The sequence below is a fragment of the Pterocles gutturalis genome, unplaced genomic scaffold, assembly GCF_000699245.1.
Source record: "Pterocles gutturalis isolate BGI_N339 unplaced genomic scaffold, ASM69924v1 scaffold9860, whole genome shotgun sequence".
Lineage (NCBI taxonomy): Eukaryota > Metazoa > Chordata > Aves > Pterocliformes > Pteroclidae > Pterocles > Pterocles gutturalis.
The window spans coordinates 11,021-38,193 of NW_010138245.1; the positions used below are offsets into that span (position 1 = coordinate 11,021).

The window sequence follows — 27,173 nt, forward strand, 5'->3', positions numbered from 1 at the left end:
ACCTGCTACAAGAAATATGTCTAGTTTTGAAGCCCAAGGGAGTACCAAAACCAATCAGGTTTTGAAGTCCGTGCCTGCAGTGATTTCCATCTGAAGTTTGCTTTAGGACTTTATACTGCAGCGGGTATTCCATCCCAACAAGTATTTTATCAAGTTGCAATTATGTTTGTCAAAGCAGGTCTTTATATAATCAGATTCTTTCAGGTTCCCTTCAGATATGGTGTGTGTATATGTATCTATATACATATGTATGTAGATATGTATAGATATAGATATGTCTTTCTATATATTAAAGTTACCAATTGGCTACTCTATAGTTCTAAGAGAAACTTATAAGAAGTTCTGGTGTCTTTTCAGATTTTACCATGTTCCTTACAGTTCCTTCCCAAACAACACCACCTGTCAGATCAAAGACATGTGGTATGCATATAGTAGCGTGTGTGTATGCTGATGACTGCAGTGACTATACGGCTGCAGTGATGGATGACATTGCAGTGCTGAGGCAGTTGGTTTGCTATTTGGGACTCTAGGGTTTTTTTTTTTAATCTTATTTAAATCACAGGAATAACATCATAGGTACTTCAAAAGGACTTTGGAAAGATGTAAGCCAATGTAATCTCCTTTGTAACTCCACTAACAGCTGCTTACAGAAAGCTCATGCTGCTCCTCTTGTTTGAACACTTCAAGCAGTTCTTTTAAAGGAGAAAGCCAAAAAACCTTTCCAAAATCCATTGCTGCTCAAGTAACTTTTTAGTCTAAGCCACTACTGATGGAATTGAATAGCAGTGTATTGAGAGATTGTAAAGAATGTGCCGAATTTGACTCATGTTCCTTTTTGCCTTATTCACAGATATTGATGAGTGTGCTGAAGGACGGCACTACTGTCGTGAGAATACCATGTGCGTAAATACACCAGGATCCTTTATGTGCATTTGCAAAACAGGATATATACGCATTGATGATTATTCATGTACAGGTAAGAGATGTATATTCATGAAAGGAAAGAGCAGAATGATGGTATTTAGGAGCACTGATATGATTCTTCTTAAGTTAATCTTTGTTAGAGTCACAAAATATCTACATGAAATGTTAAACAGAATAAACACCAAAAAAGCTAATGCATTTTCCAGATTATGCGTATGTTGTATAATGTATATGCCTGAATTTGTAAAGCAGTCTAGATTGCCTTATAGGTCTGCATGGCTTTGGGTGCTGATAGAAAAGGTGAAGGGAAGAAGCTGAAGGGAAAGATAAGAGAGCAGAAATAGTGCTATGGGTTACCTGGTTTCCATGTGGCATACCAGTACAACTTCACTTGAAGTATAATGACTCTTCTACAAGATTTTGTTGGAGTTAAATTTGCTGCATATTAGAAGTGGCTGTTGCCTTATTTTGGATCCTCCTGCGTCAGGGGGGTTTCCCAGCTGAATCCTGAGTTCAGAAAGCAGGAGCTCTGCCTGCCTTGCAGCACTGGACTACATGGCATCTTGTCTCTGTATCTTCCCTTTTTGCTCTACCACCAGTGGATGCTCTAGAGGAGGAGCTTGGTTTGTACTAACTTTCTGTCTTCTAGTCTTCTTTTATTGCAAGGTGTTTTAGGGTTGTGGGATAAAACTGAACACTTAAAACAGCCTTCTGAATCAGAGTCAGGCTGACTGTAAATGTTCCTAGGAGGAATGTGGTTTTTTCCTACTAGTCAGATAAAGCAAATACGATTCAAAAATATGGCACATTCTCTTGGTGAAGAAAAGCATGTGTGAACAAAATAGTACCACTATTTTGTGTGCACAGGGGAATACATTAGCTCTTTATATAAGAGGATATATTTGTTCAATAAAACTTTCTTGGAGTTCATAATGTCTAACAGTAGCACTTGCTATAAAAAAATGAGAGTATTCAGAATGTGAAGATAGCACCAGGAAATTAATTTCTAAATTTATTTAATCCTGTCTGTTATGTCTTGACATTTTTGGGCATCAATGATATGTCTTGGTACAGAATCAGCTTCTTCATAAACTAGCATAATTTACTTGCCCAAACGTGCACAGCAGTCTGGGATGTGGATTTGAAGCCACGTATATGTGCTTTTTATATGTACTGTCTTACCTGTGCTTGACATTCTTCTCACATACACTGGTAAGTATTAATTTACTTCAGTAAGCCCAGATCTTGAAGGACCAATTTATAGGCTGCTTACAGCAGGTCCTTTCTGAAGCAACCAGTATGTTTCTAATAATTTTCTCATGTTTTCCACACTCTTGGCTGAGTAAAACGATTGTTTCACTGCCTGCCGAACGTGACTGTTGGGATTATTTTAGGATTGACTTAATCTGAACCACCATGATACTTTTTCTGCTTTGCTTCCCTTAACTTGATGTTGTGTTCGAACTCTGCAAATGATGAACCATCACAAACAACTTCACAGAGGCATTTGGTGCCCAGAAATATAATAAAGGTATTTCTTGGCACTCTGAACACTATATTCCTCATATTTGCTTGAATGCACTATTGTGAAATTCAGAGTACTTCAAGAGCTCTGGACAGTCAAACTGGTGTAAAACTTTCTGGAAATCCATTACAGATCTCACATTCCAAACTGAGTTTGGCTCCACATTTGTAAATAATAGTTTTCCATAAATCAGGCTGATGGGTAACAAAATGGATTATTTCTTTTTCACCCTTCCCTGATCAAGCTGGGAAAAGTTAATGCACAGGAAATGAAGTAGATTAAACAGTTTTGTAAGATTTCAAATCTTAAGTCTTGCTATGCCATATGAACTGTAAGTTGCACAGTGACTTTCTGTGTGTCTGAGCAATGCCACTCGCTGTCATTTGGGGCCCGGAGATTTCTGGAGTTAAATTATAGTGAATTTTGGATACTGAGAGGCAAGCATGTGTACGCAATGCCTGTTGGGTGGTAGAATTTCCACGAATAGCAACCTGACATAATTAAGTGTATATGTCACAAGAGATGTGTATTTTTTTTTCTGGTTCCACAATTAGTGTGAACACCTCCAGTTAGTTAGTGTAAGTATGTAGAGTTACAAGACTCTTGTGTGACATTTCCACCAAACAGCTAGTGAATTAAAAGTTAATTATGTTTTACAAATTGAGGGAAACACAGGATACATTTAAAGTCATGTGCTTTGATCAATAAATGGCATTTTGTGCTTGTTTTAGTCTATATAGTGACACTGGGAGCATTTACAGTATAGCACTGTATTAAAGCAGGTGGCAAACGTATATATTTGTACGTGAGACCGCTAAAGGTTTTTCACCCCTCAGCATATTCTTTGCTCTTTACTGGTTGTGCCATCTATTAAAGCTCCTGATTTCAGAGACTTTCATGTGCATCCATTTGCCCAGATACAAATCTAAGAAGCAAAGTGAACACAAGTAGGGAGGGTGTGTTGCTGTGGCTTTAACATGGACTCTGTGGAAGTTTTAAACTACTAAATTGCTTAACTTCGTCTCTCTCGAAGAAACTTACTCTGCTCTGAGAATCAGCAGAAGCTCAGTGTAGTAGAAACACTAACTACGTTTACAGGACATTGCTGAAAGATGTCTATGTTAATAAATCAATGCAAAATAATAGTGGGAAGGAGTTTATGGTGCTAATGACTGTACTTTGCTGTCCTGCAGACAGTCCAACACATTTAGTCTAGGCTGTTATGCTTGGTTATAACTGACTTCTCATAAGCATGATTTTCTCTTGCAGCATATTTTAATGAAAGTAGTTTACAAAAAAAGCTCATTATACGTCCCTTTATTCTTTTTGTTTGTTTGTTTGTTTTTAATTTAAGTGGAGCCTTAATGGCATCTAGCTAAGCAAAGGATGTCTGAGACTTGAGAAGGAAAAGTATTTTCCAAATAAGTTTTGTTAAGAGAATCAAGGCAGTAAAATGCATTAGGGATCTCAACCTGTGTTTCCCCCTCCTCAGCCAACCTTGCATTTGCTCTATTTAAGTCCATTAATTTGATCTTCCTTTTATGGTGGTGGAAAGCAGCAAGTAGGAGTCTTTGCACTTTGAGAATTGAGATACCATTTTGTCTGTGCCCAGCACATCTCACTGTGCATCGTGAACTCAGGAACCACTCACTGGGAGTTATTTTGGTTAAGATCAATTTTCATGTCAAGATGTTGCTAGTTCTTGAAGTTAAGGGCATAAACCAAGCCTTTTTATCTGTCAGAAAAGCAGAACAGTAAGGAGAAAAGCAGTCATGGTAGACCAAAGCGAGAGTGCTCTGCAAATTAAGGAGATATTTTCAAAAGTTTTTTTGAAGAATACCCTGTTTAACTTGGCATATCTGTGAAAGTAAGGCTGTGCATTGTCCTTAACAGAGTTTTCTGGGTTTTCCATATTTCTTTTTTGTTCTAATAATCTGATTTATTGTAGAAGCTGCACTGAGTAGTTGGTGTATTCCATAGTCCATACAAAAACCTGGTGTTTACATCTGGCAAAAATGAAAAGTGGGAAAGGTATCTGTAAAATAAATTGTATTTTAAAACCAGTTCAAACACTGATACACAAAATATGTTTACAGTCATACCGTTGGATAGTCTCTGTTTTATGTAATTCAAGCAGAAAGTGGGTATTGTAGGACATAACTTTTGTATTGCTCCTTTCTGTTTTCCTTGAGGTAGCTGGAAACATCAGCTTTGATAGCATCAGTTCTCAGCTACTGCAGAAGGGTATTACAGAGATGCCTGTTGCCAACTACTCATAGAACCACGCTGCAGAAGCCTCACACAGACATCTCTTTTGCACAAAGACAATCCTGAGTATTTTAGGGGCACCTTGCTACTTCAAGCATACTATAAGAACCTCTAAAGGCCAGGCTACCAGACTTATGTTGGTGTGGTTGTATAACATGCAATTCTGTTCAAACTTTATGGTACTTGTGTACAGAGACTCCAATGGACTTTGGTTTTTACTGATGTTTGCAACTAAATTTAGTCATTCAACCATCTATTGTCTTCTGGAGAATTTAAAGTTTTTGGCAAGTCTTTATTTGCCTCATTTGGTTTAACTAGCCAGCTGAAATATCAATGAAACTGAAGAGGAGACAGATTTTTAATCCAGTTCAGGAATAATAAGAATAGGGCAAACAAGCAACAACTGGCCCTGTGTGTAACTAACTGTTAAATTTTAAAAATATATTTCAGGTCACACTGTTCTGTGTAATGCTGTGTCATCAAATCCAGTTGTGAAACTGTAGCTGTGTGTAAAATAGCTCGCTGACTTACTATAAGCTGGACCAGAAGCTCTGGTAGCACATCCTTGGGAATGTTACTAAGCAGGAAGAAAATGTTCTGTAGCTTGGCACTAATATGTCATTGTTTGCACAGGATAGCTGAAGCACAGGAAAGAGATGTTGAAAAATTATACCTGAACCTTGATTAGGCAGGTTATGGTGTGAGTGATGTCCACACAGCTTGCCGGCAGACTAACATAAAATGCCTTATTGTTCCATTCTATGCACACATATATAATTCAGGAGACATTGATCAAAACAGAAAAGAAATATAAAATCAGTGACATTGAAGGGTTTTTTTCCTGTATGAGACATTTGAAAAGAAATCTGTGCTATCTATCTCTGTCAGAGTCCCGGGCACAAAAGGCAGATTTAGACAGCGTATAGCTGCTTCCCAAACAGCTCCAGTCTCTTTCTTCCTGGCATGTTTATTGCAAGTTGTACAAGAGATCTGAATTACATTTTGATTTTCACAATAAAGGATGTAATGAAGACATCAATTTCAGATTTTGTTATTTGTATTCATTTTGGAAGCAAGATTTGCAGGGTTAGATTGAGTTAGTCACAACCATATTTACACAGAATTCTGTTTTTTGTGACTGATTTTATGTTTAGAAATCAATCACAGCTATGAGAAGGGGATATGAGTCCTCAGTTGCACTCATATGCCAAATGGGTGCACAAACTGCAAATAAAAGGCATAAAAAATATGCCCTTGGCTACCATGCTTTTCCTGCATTGGTTTTGTCTCATTCCCCTTCCACTTTGCTTCATGGAACCTGAAATGTAATGGTGTTGCGCTGGGGGAAGGAAGGCAGAAAATGGCATGAGTCTCTGCTGGGGTAGTTCTATATGTGTAGCAGTATACTGCACCATCACTGTTAGATAGGATTAAATCTGGACATTTTAGTATTTTTCTTGAATAGTAACACATTCTTACTCTGCATGGGATTACAAAAATGCATGGGCTATTTTCTTGGCTGGAAAAAAAGTTTTCCTCCTAGAAACAAGGATGCAGCCAGCATCACCTCGAGTCTTTCAGGCTGCTGTGTAGTACTTAACTGGTAGCAGTGCTCTGAGCAGTGCAATACATATCTTTTCCTGTGATATTTTTATTTTTTTTAAATGGAAAAGGGAGAAGTTAGGAAATGAGAGATGAGAGCTCTCTCCTTTTCACACTTTGCTCTAACAGTGAGGAGTTCTGATTAGCCACAGTGGATGGTTAATCATGTTTAGTCTGAACAGATGTCTTTAGTTTCTTACCTTGGGACCACTCACTTATCTGTGTATCCCATCAAAAATGGAACAGAAGAAAGAAGACCCTGTGAGACTTAGCGCATCCTCCCTAGATTGTATTAAGGCAGAGGAAGGTGCATGCCATGGCCTGGAGGAGCCATGGATTTTCTGAGCCACAGATGATTTTTCTGCGCAATCTCACGGGGCACATTCTCTTAGCTTTCCAGTCAGCATAAAAGGGAGATGTGACACTGATGGAAGTGCTGGTGGTGTATTCGGGCTCTCCTGTGGGTCTGAGTCCCTGGAGTGATGTGGGGAAGGTAATGCAGCTGGTGTTACCCTCACAGAGAATTCCTTCCTGGGGGCTGTTTCATGTTTCACACTTGGTGGTACAGGAGAGGGAGGCGTTGAGGCTCTCCATGAGTACCCTGGGACAGTGTTGTCAGTTGACCCTCCCTGTACGTGTGTTCTCGGTAAGACAATAAATGACTGAATGTAAGGTGAACATAGGAAGTATGGATTGTGTAAGTATACAAACTAGACTCTTTCAATTAATGTTTGTACATGCTGTTATCTGTGGGATTTAGTAAATTATCTAGTACATCTCCTTTTTTTTTTTTTTGTTTTTCTTTTTTTGAGAGAGAGAGAGAGAATGGAGTGATCTACAACTTTGTACCATGACACCAGTGAGGTTTTACAATTGTGCTGTACTTTGACAGGAAATACATGTGAAGTCTTAACTGATTAATTATTAAAAGCATATAAAGCATGTTACAAATCGTGGTCTACTTCTTCCAAGCATGGTCCAGCCACATGGCTAGCCATGTCTGTCCGCGCAGCAGCGCTGAGCTGTGTGGGGCTGCTCCCGGGCACAGAGCGAGGTGCTCATATACATGTTTTAAATGCATGCAGACCTTTTTCATAACTATTTTGCTAAATCTATTCCAGATGATTCTGTCTTTCCTTTTCATTTTTACTTGCCATGGTGATTTTTTACTATTGCTTGCTTTTAAAAAGAAATAGCTTAGAAGCCAAAGGGGATGGCAAAATAGGTGGAGATTCTAAGTCTGTGAGGCCGTTATTGTGCATTATAGCCTGGTACTGTCGTGTGTGTGCTCCTGGGTTTACTTTCTGATTTCTAAAGAAAATTTTGAAGGATTTTTATATAATATACCATGACTGCAGTGAGAACATTTGCAGGGTTTGTTCTTCAGAGTCTAAACAGATGGAAGGGATAAAGTAACTCCTTAGAAATAAAAGGACTGAGTAGAATAGATGAATGGCTTTGGGCTTTTTAACTTGACCGTATGGAAGGCCTATCCAAAGCAATGAAGGATGTGTTGAACTCACTGGGCTTTAACTGGGTGTGTCCAGCTGGACCTTGCTAGGCCTCCCTCCTCCTCCACCCCAGCCTGTGTAAGTCTTTATGAGCCTCAGAGATTTTTCTCACAACATTTTTCTGAAAATGGAGTGAATACATTCAGCAACATTTAATTTTTTTTATGCAATAGCCTCTCACAGGAAACCAAAGTCTAATAATTGTTTCTGCATAAATTACCAAGAACCATGGTGGTAAAAAGTTGAGTGACACTTGAAATGTTAATTCTTTGGAATACTGGCAGCTCTGCATATTTTTCAAATCAAATTAAATCACGAATCTGTGGCAAACTGGAAGGAATTCCAAGACCTACATTAAAATGATTAAGGGTCTGGGCAGATTGACTTGACATATAGGAAAGATTGAAAGAGAAAACTACACATTTAGTTGCATAATGATGATGAATGTGCAAAAAGTGGGAATTACGATAATAATAATGCTAATTAATAATTACTTGGGGGTTTCAATAGTAAAGGGGAAAATGTAGGGGAAAGGCCTGCAGATCAGTGGCCAGTACTTCTTGATGTTAGTTTTTAATGTCTGACCCATATTTTTTTGCTCTTTAATGATACTGTGGGATGGCTGAAACAAATTCACCTCGACATAATGCATAGAAAGCAGATTGTCACATTTAGCCTGTTCAGCACTCATGCATCTGATACTCTCTCACCTACCTCTGTGCTTTTATTCCCATGCAGCCATTAATGTTTTCACACTTCAGTTTTCCAACAGGCCACATCATTGTGATTTATTTTACATTTGATTTTCCCAGAGCAATCAAACTTGTGTCCTTCCTAAGTCCTCCTATTTGGTTCTGTTCTTGTAGATAGCTGTGGCATATAAGCAGCCTACACATCTGCTTGGATTTCATGCCACTGGCAGTGTCCTCACTTCAGAAAGATACCTGCTGATTTTGGTATTTTGCTAAGTGTTGATATGTGGTGGGGTTTTTGAGTGAGTGGTTTATGTGTATGTATGAAGAAGGACTTTAAAGAAACACCTCTGGTATACTTCTGTCTCCATGCTGGTGCTGGGTCAGGAGATGATGGGCTAATGATGTTCTCCAGAGAGTGGGAGTCTCTTTCCTTTTAGAGCTGACAAACTTCCGCCACTGCTTTTGAACATAAAGTGTTAAAAGCATAGTTATAGTCCTCAGTAGAAAGTGAAGTTACCTTTAGAGGCTTCTTTCTCTTCACTCCTAATCTTTGGAACTCTCAGTTGTGTACATCTGACGAAAAAAGTCTGCTTTATATGTGGCAGTGCTTGGTTTTCACTATCCTATCAACTCACATCTGGATTTTTTTTGATATAGTGTATAGCCAAAGGCTGGGTCTTGCTTTCTTTTCCTTCATTAATGCTTTGTTTACAGTGTAAGTCTTCTGAGGATGCTTATGATGAAACAGAAGCAACATCTTTACAATGCTAATGCAGCCCATCCTTATCCCCTGAGTGCAGATGCACCCTCTGTGGGAAACACCAGTCTGGTATCTGGATAGACTTGAAATGCCAGTTACAGGGACCTGTGGTTTTGTTGAAATAACACAGCTCAATACTGTTTGTGGTTCAGATCCTCAGATTATCAGGAGCTTTGCTAACTGCCCAGATCCCTTCTGCTTCTTGTAAGATACAGCTATTTTTGAGGGGGGAATACACCCCTTGTCACATGTTTTTTTCATTACCATAGGACTCTGACACACTTTGGATGAATGATTCCCCTTGGCATCTAGAAACTCAAGTTCATAAAAGTGCATCTGCCTGTGGGCTTCCATGTGGCATTCACTGGTTTATTTTTGACTTGTAAATCCATCAGTTGTTTGGGACATCTATAGTCTGAGAAACTCCTCTCTTTCCTATGCTGTGCAGAGGAAGTGAGATTTAATGGCGGGGATACTTGAGAAAAAGTTTTCTTGAATTGCTTGTGAGGATGCTGAAGGTAAAATCCATCTTTAATGCCTAGCCAGGTAAAATTACAGACTTGCAAGAGATTCCTTCCAGGTATTCAGGAGAAGTTCATGGGTTCTGACACGGGGCTGGAAATGTGTTTCCACCAGTATACATTGGTAGGAGATGTGAAGCAGCTGTGAAGTATGAATATTTTACAATATCACATATTACTTGTTATTTTTGTTCCAACTCTGCATCTCAATTCCCACAAATGAGTTCTGAGAACTGAAAGGGAATGCCTCTCCTTGTTGAGAATGAAGAATAACATCTAGCTTATATGTGAGGAATCTGGGCTATGTTTCAACACCTGCACCAACCTTTTCTAAAAGTGGTATAGTTGCCTGGGTTTTCATGAAGGACAGTTACTGTAAGATTACTGATGTAATCCAGAGTTAAATTAACTCATCCAACTTCTGTGTTTAAAGCTGCATGTTTGTTAATTAACAGTATATAATTGGCCTGCCTTTTCAGACACACAAGGGCATCCAGTAGTCGTTCTGAAGACAGGAAGAGCTGATAGTGCTTTAATACATTGGTAAACGAGGACACATTTTAGTAAGTGACTAAATATGGCCACAAGATGCAACTTTAGTCAGCACTGCTGTATACCCTTTACCCTTCACTACTGCAAAGAAGTTAAAAAAAAAGGCTGTGACTTCAGATTAGTCATATGCATATAGTATACCAGCTTTGTTACTTGAAAATACAGTAGTGTGGGATATGATTACAATAAAAGCTAATTTCTTCCTGTTTATTTCCCTTGACTTATTTTAATTAATTCAACAACATTTCAAGTTTTCCTCAAGTTCTGCAGCTTGTACAACAGCTGAGCTTGTTGACTATGCTTAAATAAAGACAGAATAATTGCACAGTGTGGGGCAAGGGACAGAGCAATAAACAAGCATCCTGACAGACGCTTGCTCTAACATCACTGGAGTGACATACTATGGCTTAAGTAAGGAAATGTAGTCAGCAAAGCACAAGAGAAAACATGCAGTTCTGGATTTATAATGATGTGGACAAGATGAACCATCTGTCTTTTCCATCTCTGATTTTGGTGACACACCCTCCCCCAACCCCCTCCAATTATGTTAGAAGTAACATGCATGCACATGCATTATCACACAGTGTAATCCAAACTCCACTGAGCTGATGGTGTCCAGCTATACTGTCAGGGTTGCTGCTAGTAATAAAAACTCTGGAACTCAGCTTGTATGCATAGAGCATTTTTAACTCAAAACCTATTTGATTGTGATTTCCATTACTTGGCTCAGTTTCCATTCTGCTTTATAGAGTGTCAGCCTACGTGAAGCTCTCAGTCCTCTTTCAGGATAAATTTTCTCCAATATCCACTTTCTAGCTGTAAGATAATTCACAAAGCTAATAAAGGAATGATCATTCAGACTGAGCTTGTTGCTATGCAACTGCATTACTAAGATAACAACATAAGTCATTTTAATGTATCTGTTATATCTTATACAACGTAACTCATTTATGCTTTATTTGGATTAAATCAGGTTATTGTTAACAACTTAGTTTGGAGGCTGTTTTAACTTGGAATGAGACTTTTTTTTTTCCCTTCTTCCTAGAGGATATGTTTTACGTCCCATTTCCTCCTTGGTTACTGACCCAGTTCATAGCAACTGTTCATCTGGCTGTGCAACTATAGAAGGATTGATTTCTCAGCTGATAAAATCCAACACATTTTTAAAGGGTCTTTGCAAGAATATGATTTGAGTTGATAAACAGAAAACAAATTCCTTTGACAAAGATGTGAATGTATGATCTTCAATATTGGATGCTAAATTCTTTTACAGAATTCATTCTTTTACCAAATATATGTATATTGGGTATATTCGGTATATATGTGTATGTATATCTCTACCTATATCTGTCTATCAATGCATTATGGAGCTGGGTTCCCTACTGGCCTTAGGAATAGAGGATAGTAAAAGGCATTATATCAAAAGCAAATCTTGAGCTATTTTGCATTTTTACAGTTTCTGTTTGCTGTTTAGAATCTGCCTTTCTGCAGAAGAATCAGAATCAGAATTGATTATTTTGTTGTATAAGGAATATGTTTTGAATTCTTAGGGTGATGAGGATTTTTTCAATATATAAAAGGAGGTACAGGTATCAACTTGAGAACATACTCAGTTTGAAACAGTAACTTGGAAAAGAGTGAATGGAATGGAATAGAATAGAATAGAATAGAAAATAGAATAGAAAGAATAGAATATTTAGGTGGAAAGGACCTACAGTGATAATCTAGTCCAACTACCTGACCACTTCAGGGCCAAAAGCTAAAGCACGTTGTTAAGGGCATTCTCCAAATGCCTCATAAACACTGACAGGTTTGGGGCATCAACCACTTCTCTAGGAAGCCTGTTCCAGTGTTTGACCAGCCTCTTGGTAAAGAAATGCTTCCTAAAGTCCAGCCTAAACCTCCCCCAGCACACCTTTGAACCATTCCCATGCCTCCTATCACTGGATACCAGGGAGAAGCACCTCCCTCTCCATGACCCCTCCCGTGAGATCTTTCTTTCATGTAAAAATTCTGAAATTACAATATTTTCAAACATTAACATTGCTTAGTATTTATCTTAAAGTATTATGACAGACATCCAGTGCAACTGCCGTTTCTTAGTGTTCTGAACCCCTCTGCAGCTTCCAAGCACGCAGAGTCCCTTGACAACTTCTGCAATGCAGTTACGTGCTGTGACAGTACAATATGGTTGGAAATTAGAGATGTAGGAGTATAGCAAAATTAACAAAATATATAGTAAAAATAGGCAATCTAACAAAACATACAGCACTGAATGAATTACTCATTCCCATAGCTAACTCTATGGACTCTTCAAGTTAGAATTTTACTGAACAGGAGATGGAATTCAGTTTGCAATTAAGATGCCCAGTGTAGAGGTCTTCATCTAAGCTCATAGTGTGATCAACAGAGGTCAACGATACATCTGGACACAACTCAGTTGTCTGTTTACAGGTCCTGGGCAGTTATCATCATGGGATTAGCAGATCTGACACAAGACCTACCTTGTAAATCTTGTGCTTTTGAGTGACAGCTCAAGTGCAAGCAGACTAAGTTACCTCTTTCCATGGGTTTGAGCCCCATATCTGTGGGCAACTCAATCCCATGCTAAGTAGCTGTTTTACACTTGTTGAGTTCTGTAGGTTACACTGACCGAAGTGGGAACTTAGATGTCTTTAGCAAGATCTAGTTGCCCAGGTACATATGTTGGGTGTGTCCTACTTGCTCTCCAAGTGCTGTTACAGTCTTCCTGTAGAGCCTCGTGTTACAACCTTTGCTGATGTCTTGGATACCCATGGGCTGCCAGGCAAGATGTGACTTTTTAGCTAGGTGTGTCTTTATGCTGTGGAATTCTGCCCAGTAATGCACATGTAGGCACCTGAATTTAACTACCTTAATTGGGAGATGAATTGCCCCCAGAATTACCAGCAACCAAACTGCTGCAGTTTTTCTTTAGAAGAGTTTAAGTACAAGAGACTGAAGAGTGCATGGGGTCTTGTCTGGTTGAAACTTCATCTGTTCATCCTGATATTGGATGGTAGTTGTGGACTGTGGGAATTAGGATGATGGTATCGAGAGGATGGCTGGTATTAATTAACCACAACCTGACATCCTTTCACAGCTGGACCTCCCCTGGCCCATCCTTCTGTGGATGATCACAGACTGTAAAAGATAGACTGCAAAGATCAGGAAACACAGTAGGTAGCCTTGAGGACAGTTTCTTTGAAGTTGTAAGGATCTTACTGGCTCAGGAGATGGGAATCTGCTGCTGTCTCATTGAGCGAGCCAGAAATGAAGGAAGTTGGAGAGCTCACATCTATCCTGTCTGAGACAGCTGGTGATTGCCTCGTGCTGGGAGAGTGCAGCATGTTCTCACAGGGACTCTAGCCAAGGTCAGTGAGAGACTGGAGCTACTGTATGAAGCAAGACAGTTTTTAAAAAAGTAACAGCGGAGTTATTTAAAGTTATGTGGTCATGCTGTATTGAAGTCAGCAGTGTTCTAGGCATTTGCAGTAAAATCAAGGTGACTATAGCCATGATATAAATCAGCCAGGTTTTGAGGGTTGTAGATACAGCTGGCAGTAAGGGGTTATAATGTCTGTCAGTCTGCTGGCATTCTATGGTTGAAAAATATTTCCAATCTTAGGATATTACAGTTGCAAGAAAAGGCAGAGGGTAAGAAAGATAACTGTTTGTCAAGACTCACAAGAGAGTTGTAACCTTTTTCTTTTGTCCAGGGCTTCAGATGCCTTTTATTTAAATACTATAGTTGCAAGTTTTTTCTTCGAATGAATATGAAAGTTTCCTGTTTGGAGAGGTATGAATCCCTGAATTATTTCTGTTCAGACAGTCTGTGAGCATGGGAACTTTTAATTTTTTATAATTTGATTCTTGCATGCTACATGGCATATCCAGTAATCATTGACTCCTGAAACAATTTAGAAGTATCCTCTTTTTTTCTGGAAACATTTATAAGAGATTAACCTGCTTTATGCTCAACGGCAGACTGTTTCGTTCACTCATGTTCTATACTGTCAGTCATTGTAATTTAGTATTTGTCATGTTCTTTGATAAATCCTTCCTAGGTTTGTCTCTGTGATATCTTTATCAATATTATTCCGTTTTGTCAGTCTTTTGGAATGACCGTTTTTTGACTTACGAAACCAGATGTACTTCACTGCATCAAACTGCTTCTTCAAATTATTGTTTTGTACAGCCAGAATAATTCAGAAATAGCCTTTTGGGCTACAACCCTCTCTTCCAGCCATGTGTTTGAGTAGTGGCCTTACTCGAGGTACAGACCCGTTGACTACAGCAGCAGTTGCATCCTTTCTAGTCCTTTGTACACAGAATTATGCTGAAATCTACCCTGAAATGTGTTGGTGCACCAAGTAAACATATTGGGTTTATCCACTTCACTGACTCATCCAGTGTCTGTGTTTCTATGCATAATCCCAAAGAAGGCTTATATTTTTAGGTTCTGCATTTAACTTCTGATTCACACTGAAATGTGCTGATGATTCTGCAGTCAGGCTGTGGCTGGTCCTGCATGAATGCATGGCGTGGAAGCTAAACTCACACTTTTTCTGCCCTTCTGTTTCTGTCTAAAACTAGTTTCAGTTTTAGAATTTACTCTGTCTGTTTGCCAGTTCATCTAAATGAATAAAGAAGACAGAGTGATTGTCAGGACCTCTCTGCATCAGTCAGAAAAAGTAGGCCAACAAGAAGGAACAAAAACCACATACTGAGAAAATCTATTGGAACCCTTCCTTAGAGTTTTGTTCTGCTGATGCCCCAAGGAAGACCGGCTAAATCGTCATAATGAATTTGAAAAGTGATGTTGATACAGCATTGCTGTCTATGCTCTGCTCCTGGACAGCAGAATCCTAAGGTTCCTGGGTGAAATTTCACTTTTGCTAGTGAAGATACAGATTGTGAGACAGTGTTTCTGCAAGTACTGTGTCTATAAAGATACTTGATATTTTTCCTGTGGACATTCTCAATATATAAAACTAGGTGGGGTTTTTTTGGTTGTGGTTTTTTCCGTTTTTTTTTTTTTTTTGGGGGGGGGGTTGCTTTTTTTTTTTTTTTTTTTTTTTTTTTTTTAAGAAAACACTACAGGTTTTGAGGCATCTGCAAGACTGAATTAGAAAACTGAAACCAGAAATTCTTTCAGAAATTATAATCAACTTCCTTAAAATCAGTCCCGTTTACAATTTATGTAGTCAGGTATGCAAAAATTGAGGCCCTCCCCATCAAATAACAAAAAAGTTTGAAAACCTCGATGTTTCTCTTGAGAACCAAGAGCTCTGTCAACAAGCTTAGCAATAAAATAAGAGGCTGCTCTGCCTCAAAAGTTTGTAGGAATTCTTGTAGGAGTGTTTTTTCTTTCTGACAGGCTTCCAAATAATCTTAAAACAACTGTAGCTGTTTCTTACTGTCATTGTATGCAGCAGTCTTTTCACATCGTCTTAAGTGTATTTTTAAGAGAAATGGTGCAAGCAATTGTATCTATTTTATATTTTAAAAGTGAAAGATATTCCAGGGAAACACTTGCAGTCAGCTAGCTTGATTAGCCTATAACTCACATTGCTCTAAATCAAAAGTCACTGTTGTCTTCTGTAGGTGTTCTTTAAAATTCTCACAAGGAGGCAATAAGAATTAGGTATGTTAATATTTTATCACTTAATCTTTTTACTTCATGCTTTGCTTTAGGAATGAGCATTTTGTGAAACTGTCAATGTACTTATTTATTTGCATTTTATTGCTTCATTTTATGTAGCTATTTCAGTGTATTTCCCTTCCAATATATTAATAAAAGAAATGAGCATGTGATTTAAATGGGGAACAGAATTTCATTGTGAATACTTATTTTCTAATGCAAAATAATATTAGAGTGGTAGACTGTTTAATCATGCAATAAAAGATGAATTTATACTACCCAAAATATCTGTCTTGGCAGATATTGCAACTAATTTGTAAATACTTCCTAAGTTAATGTCCAAGTCACATGGAAATGGAGATTTGGACTAGACTGACAAAGATAAGCAACTCTGAGTCACACAGACCAATCACCAGGGAAAATATATTGTCTGCAACAGTAATTACAGGAGGTAATTGTGTCATTTACCCAGTTACACACCACTAAATGTGATGAGTTTGGAACATACCAGCTGTCACACAGTGTTAACTTTTATGTTCAGGGTTTGGAAATCTGTAGTAGAATCTTTTAATGACAGTGCATTTTAAAAGGAAGATAAAGGTTTCATACTGTGGGCATAAATGGCCAGTTCTTCTCAAAATATGAGGACTGGTTTCTGGAAAGGTGGGAATCCATCAAGTGTAATCTGTTTTAATTGTTTTTAATGTTTGTTTTTAATACGTTTGGAGTATGCGCGTGCCTGGTAAGAATTTATTACCTTATTCCTACCTCTTCAGAAGGTGGAAATGGATATAGAATTCAACTTAACTTCTGTCTATATAATTTTAATGTTTGTGAGGTAAATAGAGATTGGTGGTAGCCTGAACAGATATCCAATCTGCTTTGAATACTCTGTGTTTATTTGCTTAGTAGACCTTCCGTGAAGTGGGCTTCATCTTAATCTGAAGTCCTCTATGGTTGTTCACAGCATCTCTGTTTAAATCCTAACTTTTCTGAAGAGGAGATATGTAAAGGAAGTAGGATTACAAAGGTGAAGTCATCCTGGGATGGCAGCAATACTAGGAAAATGGAATATCTGGTCAAGGTTTGCTTTTTTCCTTAACTCTGTGGTTTGATTGATATTTGAGACCTGAACAATACTGAAGACCTAATGTCATCCATGGTTCTGCTTATTAGAGGAATTAACGGAATTAAATAGGACAGCAAATTTGGTGGCAGAATTTTTCAAGATATGTAAAGTTTGCTAATGTATTTATGCATCTATTTATTTATCAATATAAGCACACATAGGTATCCATATATGTAAATACAGAAATAATTACTTGTAAGCTTGTTTGGCACTAGCAGTTGAACTGTGGCAACAAAAGCATGGTGTGGGCTAGAAAATCTATCTGTGAAACAAGTTAGCCAGTGTCAAGTTTCATACCATTTTAGGGGGGAAAAGGAAAATAAAAGCTAGTTTCATGGCGTCTCCATTACTATGCTGTGCTGTCTTTTTGTTAGAAGCAGTGCAGACGGCTCTGCAAGGTATCTGCTGGCATCAAGGGCTTTGAGCTGCAGAAGCCAGGAGCACTTCCTGGTGTCCAAGGCTGGGTATGTGTGTTAGCTCTTCCCTGACACAATGCTGTGGTGAGAACTGGGTGTACCATTCACCCCAAAGCTTTTGTTTCCAGGGAAGGCAGCTTGGGTGCAGTGTTTGTGAAAGATGCATTTGCTGTGCTGGTTTGGTGCACCTGTGTAAACTACCAAGGAAGATATGCCCTAGGGAAAATCAAGAGCATCACTAAAGATGGTCTCAAGGCTGACCTGAGGGAAAAACATCAATATTGTTCTGCTTTACCATCACTGAAGCATATCTTTGTCCTCATTTTCAAGTAGAGAGCCCTTTTCAAAATCAGGTGAGCAACACTGAAGAAATGCCTCCTCCCCCATGGATCTCAAGCACTACAGTTACCTTGTCAAAAATAGTACTGTCCTACTTGATATCCAGTGAGTCATCTGAGTGCCTGTGTCGCAGTACTGCCAGGGAAGGAAGAGGAACCATCTCATGCATTAAGAAGTTTCCCTGCTGAATAAGAGGAGAGGAAAAAAACATTTGCTTCCTAATATTCATTATTAGGTAAGTTGCTCCATATTCCTGCAGATGAGAGCAGGATCAAAGCAACAGCAGTATTTCATCCACCACTGTAGTGGCTCTCATTTTCTTCATCTGACAAGCACTGTCATTGATGATGGTAGCGCTGCTGTATGTTCTTAACTGTGATTTTGAGTTGGCAGACTCTGGTCATGATGCTATCCCCAGAAGAACAGAGGAGGGGTACCGGCTGTCTCCAGAGAGCTTTGAGTATGCCTATAATGTATCAAACCAACTTTGGACAGTACTTGATTGCTGAGACATCTTTCTCCTGTCGAATTGTGTATGCATCCTCCTGTTATCTCTGTGCTGAAAAACAATGTTGCTCAGAGGGTTTTTAGTGGAGCCCTCTACTTATGTAGGCGGTCTGCAAGGAGTTACTAATGAAATACGAGAACAGGCAGCAAAATAGGAGCCTCAGCAGCAGTCAGAGAGCCACTTTCCTGCTTTCTTTGTGTAACAGAAATACGTGTAGGATGGAGGCCAAATATCCAATACATGTATCCATTGCTAGTGGCAGACTTATATAACATGAGGCCTTTTAGTAAGGAAACAGTAACAGGGTTGGCATTAGCAGAAGAAGTAAAACATTTTTCAGTTGGCTGAAGAAATTGGTGTAGGATATTTACAGCTCTAGTCTGGCTATTCTACTAGCAATAAAGCAGGAACCACTACTATAGATGTACAATTTGCTATCATTGTCACTTTTGACAACATAATAGAAGATTTTGAAAGTATCAGTTTATCATAAGTGCCTGGGAGGTTTCGTGTACAATATATGCTGCAATTTAAAAAGATTTACCTAGGAACAAATAATGCATCTGGCTAGATAAAAAAAAAAATAAATAAAATAATATGAATTTGTGGAGAAAGTCTAAATGATGAAATACCTTCTAAAAGATATAACACTTATTTTAAAATGTCAGTGGTAAAAGAGACAAGATACTAAGAAATCAGTTTGAATTAAGGCAAGAAAGAAGTGGGTGACAGGGTCACAGACCTTATGTCTAGACTGAAATCTCTTAAAGGTGGGATTTTCAAAATAATTTTGCATTTGCATTACAGTCCTGCCATTGAAATCAGTGGGACTTACAGATTTTCCTTTAGGGGAAACAGTTAGGCCTATGCTAAGTGCTTTAGAAAATCCTTCCCTTAAAATTTTCTGTTCAGGAAGAAACATACAAAATGGCAGATATGAAAGAAAGTGAAGATAAATTAAAGCTTGGCTAACTTTAGCTGTCATACTAAATATTCTTCAATATATTTCCTCTGCCTAAGTGGTTGAAAAGTGTAAAGATTCACAGGATGTTACATGGTGTAAAACTGATTAATATTACAATAGAATCCTCCACAAGAGGAGTGTGAATATTTTGCAAAAATATGTCTTGTTTCATAAAATTGGAAACACAGTTATAACACACAATTTGAAGATGGTGAAGCTTAGGTGAGCTTAAGAAGGTTTAAATTATTTGCTCAAAAGCCATGGAGGAAGATGGAGGGAGTAATGGTAGGTCTGCCTTGAAGAATGTATTTTACCTGTTAACTTGTCTGCTGTGGCTGAGACTGAGAATATCTTTGTCTTCCCTGAGTTCCAGGAGATCTTGGCATGGACTTCTTCGTATGCAGATACCACAGGCAGGGTGGACTGGTCAACACTCCACTCGAGTGTTAGGCTTTTCCAGTTGAGTCCTAGGGGAGAGTATACGCTGCTGAGAGACATAAAATCCATTATTAGAGCTAGAGAATTTGGAATTACTAGTGGACAATTCGAAGGGAATTACAGCTAAGAGTTAGGCATTCTTTCAGTCTAGGAGGAAAACCCAGAACAGGAATAACCAAATATAAAGAAAAGAGATTTTGTGCAGAGAAAAATGTCTTGAAGTAAAAGCGTAGGGAAAAAGGCATATAGCTCTTATAGGGTTTGATTGGTGAAGTAGTTTTCTTTAGTTGAAAGTCTGTTGTGAAATAAAATGTAAAATCAAAAATCTTCTTAGAATAAGTTTTCAAAAATCTAATGTTTACAAGGTTTAGAATGTCCCATATTTTTTGTAGTTATATTTGCATATAAAAATGCAGTATTTCACGAAGGATTTTTGGTCCTGGCATCTTTCTTCTGTTCTCCAGATTGATAAAGAACAGTGAACACATTAAAAAGCTTTGGTTCCCCTAGAGAGAAAAGAGCTTAATGATTGGAAATGGGAGGTGTTTTAGGGATGGGTTTAATCATCACATTTAGTGTCAGGATTTGTCTTTCTGTGAAACAAACTGTAGCAGTTCCAAAAGTCCAGCTCAGTGCGTGCTTGTCTTGTCTTGTCAGAGCTACAGCCACCTTAAAGTTTTCTCCAAAGCCCTCCTAGCCTCACAGACAGACGCAAGGAGAATGAGTGCTTGTTCCTCATAATGCCTTTCCTTGATCAACTTTTTTTCAGGTGCTTTTAATCTTGCATCAATAAGTGCCAATAATATAGATTCCCTGTTATATCTTCCGAGTAGTACAAGAAGATGTGGTCCTGGAGCTTTCTCATAATGGATATGAAAAGGAACACTGGATTTTGGCCCTATCCCCAAGTGGATTTTTTTCCCAAGGTTTCATTATAGTTTTCTTTATTTTCCTTTTTTATCATATTAGCACCAAATATAGAATAAGTAAATAAGCTAATAGATAAAAGAGAGAAGTAGACATCTGGATGAGACGATGGCAGCTGTTCTCCCTGAAGAACAAAAATGGACTAAGTAATTAATTACAGACAGAAACAGTGTTTCAGAAAGCAGGATGGTCTCTGAACAGATCTTGAAAACATGCACATGCCAGGGCTATTTTTATTATCAACATAATTAAGAGAAAAAAAAGGAGGAAAATTCTGGACATAGATCTACAGAAATTTTTTTTTATGGCAGCACAGAAGAAAGAATTAGAAAATGAGGACCAAGAGCAGAATGGATATATGGGAGTGGATGAAGGTGAAAATCAATCAAGTAACAGGATTAGCAGTGAATAGACTATTGTAGGGAGACCTGGCTTTTCGTATACCCAGCTTTGAACTGAAGACAGCTGCTGGTGGTCATTAATTAATGATTAATGACTTCAGCGTTAACTAAGGGTAAACTGTGTGATGGTAACTCTATGCATAATTAGAGCATGGGTTCCATTTTGCATTTAAATTAGGGAATATGTATAGAAAAATGGATTGGAGCATCCTTGAATTGGGGACTATCAATACAAAAATTTAACATAAATATAGGGAAAACATAGCATAATCATCAATAAATTTACAGCATTTTCTCTTTGAAAGTAGTGTGCATATACTGAGACATTAAGTAACCTTGCCGATTTGAGTTTAAACTAGTTAATATGAAGTCTTAAAGAAATTAACCATCTGTCATTTCCCAAATTATCTTAATGGAATAAGTCTTCCAAACTACCCGTATAATTACTACTAATTTTGCCTTGTACGTGAACTGTATGAGAGAAAAAAGCTGGTAATTAAGATAAACTGTAAGTGGGCATTTAAGTGTGTCGGCTATTGATAATTCAAGTAACTCTTACCTGTTGTTTCTGCTGTGACTGTTGTCACTGTCATGTCAGATTGCCAGCTGGTCACCAAAGCTCTATAGCTAGGTATAGGCCTATACCAAATCAATGGGAAGGAGACAGGAGGCTGAAGGTAATTTAAGTACAAGAATTCACAGGCATCGAAAGGAGAAAATACCTAATATATTATCTTTATTAAATTTTTCTTTATTTAAATTATTTTAGTTTAGTCCTGGTCCACAAGTTCCTCAGTCAGAAATTAATATCTGTTGCGTGGTTTTACAAGATTACAAATGGAGGGGTGTATTTTATTTGTATATTTGAGAACTTCTATGCATTTCTCTGTCTTAAGTGTGATCTCAGATCTTGTTTTCTAATGTTGGTAATGGATGGTTCAGGAAAACTGTCAGCATAATATTCTTTACCCATAAGTAAGTTGATGCAACTCACTTATCATCCCTTTTTGCTGCTGGATTGGATTTTGTTTGTTGTTTATTTTTTTTTTCTTTGGCATGTGCAGTATTTGGATGTACAAGGCGAATATTGGGAAGGCTTGCAGTATGCAAGTTGCACATGCACTGAAGATTTTTAGTTTATTTTTAATCCTGAAATACACAGTAGGAAGGATAGGGACTGATGTTGCATAGTACTGGGAAAATAAGAGGAGGAGGTAGGTGACACACCTTGTAGACAGTGTGTTAAATTTTGCTAAACTCTGCAAGGATCCCTGCACAGATGGTAAACTTGATAAGACAGATTTGCCAGCTGTCATTGCATTGTCATACAACACAGGATCTAGTGGGTCCTGCACTTTATGCCAGCAGTCTCTAGGATGTACTAGGTGAAGTAGCAGGTGTACTAGCATGCAGTACTTCACCCTCGGTATCCTGAAGTAACATTTTTGTCAAGCAAACCATACGGAATATTCTAGAGCAATATTTCAAAATGAACCAAAATAAAATTAAATACATCACCTTTACTGTATGTGTATATATGTGTGTGCATATGTGTGTATGTATTTATGTGACATATGTATTGGTGTGTGGGTATATAATCTATTTGCTGCACACCCAAATGCGCGTAAGTGCATTAATTGCATGGTCACATAATTGTTTGCACCCCTAAGTCATGTGTCATAAGGACTGTGTAATGGAACATTCGTACACATTTACTGTTGCTGTTGTTATTACTGTGGAGCAATAGCAAAGTTTAGAGTTGAGGTTTTTGTTTTTTTTTTTCTATCTAGGAAGACCTCATTACAGAGATAGTTTAGTCAGTATAAATACTGCATTTGAAACTTTGGTTGATTCTCACTCAGAACAGAGATTTTATTAATTTTAGCACTGTTGAGTGTAGAGTCCTGAACAGTGCAAAATGGAATTTAGATATATTAAAAAAAAAAGCTTTTAGACGTAATCATTGAAATCAGTGCATTTGGTCTTTATGTTTCTGCAAATTCAGATGTGTTAATCATTAAAATCTCTTTTGCAAAAAGTATTTTTATTTCCTTGCCTCTGTAATACTGTTGTACCTGGCCTGTTCCCATCATCATTATGGTGGGCAGCGAAATAAGTACAGGACTTTTGTTGAATGTGTCACACGATTTCTGAAGATGCTTGAAATAAATGGCTTCAGTGTTTCTTCATACAGCATCAGAAATATATTTGGGCAGTACTGATATTTCTAAATAATGCAAATAATGTTTCTTTACTGGCTTTTGAACTTACAAACATATTAATGGTTCTCTTTAAATGATTCTTTTATAAATTGCTTTTTTGGTTCTTCGTAATGCACAGTCCTGTCTGCTTCTACAGTTCCTGGTCTCTGCAATGTCCTTATTTGAGGTGGATTTCCAAGTGTTTGCTTAAAAAAAGAGACCAAAATGATAAGCGTGAGTTAATGAAAAATTGTGAAGAGAGCACCACCCTTTTAATTACGAATAAGTATTTCTACCTTTAATAAGGCTGGACAGTCTGCCTTGTTATTAACAGAGAATTCTGGAAGAAGCTGTTTCTGATGGTTTATTTAAATTCATGTGGATAGTGTGCCGTGTGTTGGAAGAGTGAATGTAGTAAGATGTCTTATGTACAGGTTTTTTTCCGGTGTAGTTTAACCATTTGTAATCAGTCCATAAAGGAGGAGGTCCTCCAGTGTAGGCTGACTGCTCTTTAGGTGCCACTGGAAGAAGGAATCTGAAGAAGTACTATGTTTGAATGTTTTTTAATTGTGTTATTGAACCTAAGCTCAGATGGCACAGGGCAACAATCTAGATGGAATGTAAAACACCCTGATTATTTTTTGCTGACTTTTCCTATTCCTGTCCTTTTAAAATCTCTGCCCCTTTAATTGAATAACAAAATTTCCTTTTACTTTGATACATTTTCCTCCTAAAAATGATATGTAAACTTCCATCCAAGAATCTTTTATCAGACCCATGATTTTTTCATGAGTTGCTAGTGTCTGTTTTAAATAAAAGTAGACCTGAAGTGTGAGCAGGTAACCACAGAAGTAGACGTGTTAGCTGCTTTGATACAATTTGGGTTAGGTGCTGCACCCTCCTCCTGAAATATTCGGAAGCATCCTCCATGAACTTTCTTAGAGGAGGATAAGAAACACTGAAGTTTTTACATAGGATAGGAAAGCAGGCATATTATCTTTGAATCTAAACACCCTTACTTAGCTGACAGAAAGTTAATTTTATTGATACTGTATGCTTTAAGAAAAATCCATCTTAATCTGTAGTTTTTCTTAGCCCAGAGAGTAAATGTTAGGAAGGCACACTCAAGTGTGACAGTCATCTTTTTATATGAAGGACATACACCTGTGCAAATGGTGTTCAAGGCCCCAGTACTGCAAGGTGTTACAAATATGGTTAATACCTTGTTGGACTAGAATACCAATAGCAAGTTTGCTTGGCATAGAGGCCAGAGCACTTGTCCTGCCTGTGGGTGCCTTGATGGGCTTTCTGAGCTGTCCCAGGCACATGGTTAGAGCTGTTCCTCTTAGTGTGACAGTCTGTGATAACTCGCTTTCCTCTAATATACTCTTACCCATAGTAAAGAGCAACTTTATATGCCAGGGTTGCTTTTGCATCCCCAAGGCATGGGTGGATGGTTGTGCTTCTTCACTGAGGATGATACTTGATTTGTTAAATTCAGTGACTTACACTGAGTTTACCAGTGTAATGTATTGTTGTATGGAATTGTAGAATCATAGAATCATTTAGGTTGGAAAAGACCATCAAGTCCAACCATAAACCTAACACTGTCGACTCCACCACTAAACCATGTCCCTAAGTGCCACATCAACACGTCTTTTAAATACGTCCAGGGATGGTGACTTAACCACTTCCCTGGGCAGCCTGTTCCTATGCCTGACAACCCTTTCAGTAAAGACATTTTTCATAAAATCCAATCTAAACCTCCCCTGGTGCAGCTTGAGGCTTTTTTCCCTCATCCTATCACTTGTTCCTTAGGAAAAGAGAGAGATGCCTACCTCTCTATAACCTATAACTATTCAGGTAGTTGTAGACAGCAGTAAGGTCTCTCCTCAGCCTCCTTTTCTCCAGATTAAATAACCCCAGTTCCCTCAACTACTCAGCATTGTAAGACTTGTGCTCTGAACCCTTCACCAGCTTCACTGCCCTCTGGATGCATCCCAATGTCTTGTAGTGAGGGGCCCAAGTAGTAGTATAAAACCTACTTTCTGAGATACTGAGATAATAGCTTTGCAGGAGATTTTGGCCTGCTTGGTGCATAATGTTTCTCACGTTTCTATAGTTATTTTCCTGTTGTATGTTATATCACAGAATCACAGAATGTTAGAGATTGGAAGGGACCTCGAAAGATCATCTAGTCCAATCCCCCTGCCGGAGCAGGAACACCTAGATCAGATCACACAGGAACGCATCCAGGCGGGCTTTGAATGTCTCCAGAGAAGGAGACTCCACAACCTCTCTGGGCAGCCTGTTCCAGTGCTCTGTCACCCTCACCATGAAGAAGTTTTTTCTCATATTCAAGTGGAACCTCCTATGTTCGAGCTTGAACCCATTGCCCCTTGTCCTATCACTAGATGTCACAGAGAAGAGCCTGGCTCCATCCTCCTGACACTCACCCTTTATGTATTTATAAACATTCATTAGGTCACCCCTCAGTCTCCTCTTTTCCAGGCTAAAGAGACCCAGCTCCCTCAGCCTTTCCTCATAAGGGAGATGCTCCATTCCCTTAATCATCTTTGTGGCTCTGCGCTGGACTCTCTCCAGCAGTTCTCTGTCCCTCTTGAACTGAGGGGCCCAGAACTGGACACAATATTCCAGATGTGGTCTCACCAGGGCAGCGTAGAGGGGAAGGTGAAACTCACTTGACCTTATGTAGAACTTTTAAAAGTGAGAAAAATTATCCAAGCCTATGTAGTGTTTAAAATTTATTAGTTACATTGTGGTGAATTTTTCCCCCTTATAAACAACAGGTCCTTGTCATTACTGGAGGACAATTTACATCTACTGATGGATTAGAGATGTGCCATTCAGCCAGTTTTATATTCCTACAGTTTATGGCCAGTACTGAAATAGCAAGTTGAACATTTCCATAGTGATTTGCAAATGTTAAGACATTAATTTTCCTGACAACTGTGTGGGGTATGTGCAGACTTCAACTCTTTTTTAATAAAAGTCAAGATTCAGAGCAGTGTGACATAACCAAAACTGAAAGAGCATCCTGTTCCAGATTTAAGACTTGTGTCAGATAGCCAGAACTGGCATAAGCTACGCTAACGAAATTTGCTAAAACCTGGGTAGAATGGTGGCTATGAAAACCTCACATGTAGGTTAGTCCATGCGTGCTGATTGAAACTAGGTGCCTTTATGTTCCCCAAACAGTTAGTTTTCCTGAAATTAAAATTTCAGGGGTCTGAAATTATTTATGGATAGGTGAATAGTGTTGATTTAAAGAAAATGCAAGGAATATATCCAGGAGATGGAAACATCTTATTTTGATGCTTACAGACTAAGATACTGAATTTTGAAAATACTAGAGCATTTCATGTGGCATTTTGAAATGACACTTTAGAGCATCTTATTTTGAATTTGCATTTCCATTTCTTAAAAAACACGAACTAAAATGTTAAAATGTTCAGTAACCTGAACACTTACATTGTAGTTTTTTGTTTCAGATTAAATAGTGCATTGCAATTTAACACAAAATCATATTTTCAAGACTTTTCATTTGTTTTCAAAAGGCGTATTTCCCAGTATGCCTAAGTCTAGTCACCAGACTGAGGAGTATCATCCATTGCACTCTGGTGCTAGGTCACACCGTGACGAAAGCCTCTTGAACAGCAGGTGGAGCTTTGTTTTTGGGTTACTTACTTGATCTAAATAAAATGCTGTGCATGCACTGAAGGAAAAGAAAACACGGGCTACATTTTGAAGTCCTGCCTTCTTCTAACTGTATCTTTTGCATTTTGGAGCATGTGACTTGCACCATTAGT

At 38.3% G+C, this 27,173-nt stretch overlaps 1 protein-coding gene across 1 annotated transcript in view; it reads left to right on the plus strand.

Moving 5' to 3' along the window:
- The first annotated feature begins 854 nt into the window (after window positions 1-854).
- Window positions 855-27,173, plus strand: part of LOC104468691 (protein NEL) — a 70,239-nt gene continuing 43,920 nt past the window's right edge. Inside the window, exon 1 of the mRNA XM_010082914.1 lies at window positions 855-976. Within this exon, the coding sequence (XP_010081216.1) occupies window positions 898-976 (79 nt within the window). The 5' untranslated portion in view covers window positions 855-897. The remainder of the gene's footprint in view (window positions 977-27,173) is intronic.